Raw genomic sequence first — 4,101 nt, 5'->3', positions numbered from 1 at the left:
GTCTACAGGGCACAGCTAACACTTACACATTCCCCTATATTCTGTATTTTAATCAGTATTTACATTTATGCTGTTTAATTTTGCGCTAAAATGCTTTTTTTATCATTTGCTAAAATGCTGATTCATGGGTCAGAAGGTCATTCGTGACGTCAGCCTAATTTTTGCAAGATCATTTTATTGTTTCGGTCTCGTCTGCGTCACGTGCTTCCTGAGCTCCTTGATTGGCCCAGACGCTGCGTCAGGGTCACGTGGTCGTTGGCTGTATAAAAGGCGGAGGCTCGGCTGCCATTTCAGATCCTTCAGGAGTTCTTGCTTCAACAGTGTTTGGACGGAACTTCTTCCTCCGGTTTTTCTTCTTCTTCTTCAGAAGTTTGCCTTCCTAACGCCGACCACCTTTTTCTACTTGAACACTACTGACGAAGTCGACCAAGAGCTTTATTTTTGTACAGTTTTGTTAAGAAAAGGCAGCAGAAACGCCAGCCAAAATGGAGTCCCAGGTGCGTCAGAACTACCACCGCGACTGTGAGGCCGCCGTTAACCGGATGGTCAACATGGAGCTGTTCGCCTCCTACACCTACACCTCCATGGTGAGTCCGCTGACCGAACACACACACACGGGTGGGGTTAGTCTGAAACTCTGCGGGTTTGGAGTCTTTGTTTGACGTCTCTGCCCGCGTTAGCCGAACATTGTGTTGGCGGAAATGGGTAATAAAACTACATTTCCCAGGTACACCCATGTACTGGCTGTAGTTCAATACCCGGAAGCGGTTCCATAAACACAAATGCAAGTATTTAAACACAAAACATAGAAACCACTCTGAGGGGAAAATGTGTTTTTTAAATCTGTGGTGTCCTGTTGCTCCAAAGTAAAAGAAACTCATTTCAAAATTGCATGTTCAGTTTACCCTGTTAAGGATTTTTTTTTTGCATAAAAGATTTAAGTTTGATGTGGATCCCTGTGTTTTCTGTTCATCTGAAGCCAAAACCATTGATCATTTATTTTGTAATTGTTCACACAGCATTTCCTTTTTGGGGGATATTCACGGTTGGTTGTTGTTGAAAACTGGAATATTCCATCCTTCATGTGATTTTATTTTATGGATTCATCAGAAGTTAATTTCAAAGATATTGTTAACCTTATTATAACTTTGGGTAAATATTATATTCATACTTGGAAGTGGAAAAAACATGAAACCTTCCTTTAACTGTTTTTTGTTATTTTATTAAGTATTACAAATCTCTTCAGTATATTGTAAATATGTAAAAAAAAAAAAAAGCCAGAAAACTTTTAGTTGATCCAAGTCCTAGCTGTTTTAAATTGTATCTTGCCTTAGTCCTTTGCACCCTATTGTCTAGTCAGATTTGTTTATTTTTTTTGTTTCAATATTTTCATTACATTTAAAATGTCTTAATTTTTTTGTTTCAGATAGTTGTAATAGTTGTTAACCATTCCCACCATGTCTCCAAATGTATTTCTATATTTCTTCTGTAACATTTTTCCCCATTCTTGTTACATAAATTTGCACAAATCCCAGATTTTGTTTTTCATATTGTTGTAAGGTAAGATAAGATAAGAAATCCTTTATTGTCCTCACTTGTTAAAAGCCCTGAATCTCTTACAAAAGAAAAATGCCTGCAAACGTTTTAATATTATTGGAGAAAATATGACTCTAAAAAAGCCCTAGCCTCTGTTTTACTCTATTTGTTATTAGTTGTTGTTGTTGTTTTTTTATCCCTCCTGTGCCCTTTACACCTCTCCCTTTTTTGGTTTGTCAAAGAACTTATGTCATGAATGTTTTGTACATTAACTTTGATGAAATACTTGGACAAAAAATGTATCTGTTGCAAAAAGCAGTTTAATTTTGTGTTTTGCTCAGAATTCGGGTAAAATTATTTTTCTTTAGAATTAAAAAACATGGCTGATTGTGCAACCACTAAATAAACTGAAGTTGTTTGGGTGTTCCTGTGCTGTGGAGCAGTTTATCTCGTCCTGGCAGTGCTCCGTCCACACCTCCACCCCATGCTTATCACCCACCGCAAACTAAAAATGCTGCTTCATGCTTAGACCACCTTTTTTTTTTTTTTTTTTTTTGTGTCGCAGCTCCATTTTTTGCTTGACTAGACTCCCGTAAGTCACCCTGAGTCACTGTCTGACCACTGCCGGCCTCATAATTACAGTCTGTCATGGTGATTTTAGTCAATAATGACAGGTCCGCTGCCCCATAATGACTGTTGTTCCTCTGTGACTCCTCTAGGCCTTCTACTTCTCCCGTGACGACGTGGCCCTGCCGGGATTCGCCCACTTCTTCAAGGAGAACAGCGACGAGGAGAGGGAACACGCAGAGAAGCTGCTGTCCTTCCAGAACAAGAGGGGGGGACGCATCTTCCTCCAGGACGTCAAGGTTGGTAGAGGGCGCACATGTGACTGTCCAGAGAACCTGAACATACGGTTGAACACAGTCTGAGTCTAGTTTAAAACGTATCCCCACGCACGTGCTCAGAAGGTTCTGGAGAAATGAACATTTGAACTTTTTGGATGATGTGTTTAGAATCTGATGGCTGTTGATTGACATGATGTCTGTGGTTTAGGGATGGAACCATATGAAGATTTCATATCAGTTATCATTATTATTATCGCGGTATTGTTGAAATTATGCTCAAAAAGTACTAATACACACACTGAAATAATTTAACAAAGCTGTATTTTGGAACAAATAAAATAGGCACAATGTACTTTCTGTTGGCAGAAATATTCAAATGTAAACAACAAACATATGACTGTGCATTAACGATGGAACCTTAAGGCCATTGTTTGACCATTTTCTATCAAGTTTGAGTTGTTTTGAGTTTTTTTCATAGTGTCTGTTAAAAGTTCACTTTAACCTACTATATCAACAGAAAAGGCCAGAAAACAGAAAAAAATATAAAATCCAATTTGAAAAATGTGTATAATGCATAAATAACACAGATGTTTAATGAACCTTTTCACAGACTTTAAAAGTGAAAATTGGTTCCAAATATTAGGTATAGAAAATTAAAATTGTAATAAATTCAAACTATACTCAAATATTTGACATAAAAAGCAGATCTTTCCATAAGGTTTATTCCCCTAAAAGTGCAGTAAATCAAACAGTTACCATGAGAATTTAAACGGTAATACTGTCTGTGATTTTACTGCCATTTACTGTTCTACTGGTAATGGTTCCATCCCTAGTGGGGTTTATTGGCTCTGATCTCTCTCTCTGTCTCCATAGAAACCGGAGCGTGATGAGTGGGGTAGTGGGCTGGAGGCCATGCAGTGTGCCCTGCAGCTGGAGAAGAACGTCAACCAGGCCCTGCTGGACCTGCACAAACTGGCCTCTGACCATGTGGACCCCCATGTGAGTTCTACTTGGGCCTGGGGTTCTGCTCGGTCCTAATGGTCCTACAGAGGGGCTGGACATTCAAACCACATACAGACCAATGTTTGAAGCACTCTGGCTCCATTTTAAACATGAATATGTACTGAGATAAAAAAAACGACTTCAGATAAAACCCATTTTTATTAGATGTAGAATAAATGTTAGACTGGAGTTCTGGACACATGGGTTCTCACATCAGAACAGGATCAAGAATTGAAACCCTGTCACTTTAAATCTGAGTCAGTAAGTCCAACAGATGTTCCTAAAGGTTGACTTTCTGTCGGACTAATCGGTTGTTTTTTGCGTCCTCAGCTGTGTGACTTCCTGGAGAGCCATTACCTGAACGAGCAGGTGGAGGCCATCAAAAAGCTGGAGACTACATCAGCAACCTGAGCCGCATGGACGCTGCCAACAACAAGATGGCCGAGTACCTGTTCGACAAGCACTCCCTGGGAGGGAAGAGCTAAAGGCGGCGGCCTGGGTGGAGCCGTCAGTGTGGTGGGCAGAGCCTGCAGCTCAGCCCCACCCCCTCCTTCTGTTGGTCCTTCAGAATAAACCTGTCTGTAATCTGCTTCAGCTGGTCTACTCTAGACCCCCTGTGAGTCCATGTGGCATCAGGCTGTGGTCATGTGACCTCTGACCTCCCGTCCAGACACGGTTAACACATGTGCTCTAAATGTTCTGATCTGTCTTCACTCAA

The 4,101-nt window shown here is 40.5% G+C and overlaps 1 protein-coding gene across 1 annotated transcript; it reads left to right on the top strand.

Moving 5' to 3' along the window:
- The first annotated feature begins 291 nt into the window (after window positions 1-291).
- LOC115416467 (ferritin, middle subunit-like) lies at window positions 292-3,896 on the top strand. Its single transcript, XM_030130241.1, has 4 exons — window positions 292-587; window positions 2,256-2,402; window positions 3,255-3,380; window positions 3,714-3,896. Exons 1-4 carry the CDS (start codon window positions 486-488, stop codon window positions 3,792-3,794), a joined length of 456 nt encoding a protein of 151 aa, XP_029986101.1. The 5' UTR covers window positions 292-485; the 3' UTR covers window positions 3,795-3,896.
- Window positions 3,897-4,101: the final 205 nt, after the last annotated feature.

Source organism: Sphaeramia orbicularis, unplaced genomic scaffold, assembly GCF_902148855.1.
Source record: "Sphaeramia orbicularis unplaced genomic scaffold, fSphaOr1.1, whole genome shotgun sequence".
NCBI lineage: Eukaryota > Metazoa > Chordata > Actinopteri > Kurtiformes > Apogonidae > Sphaeramia > Sphaeramia orbicularis.
The sequence above is the reverse complement of the archived record's forward strand: the minus strand, read 5'-3'. Positions and strand labels throughout refer to the sequence as shown.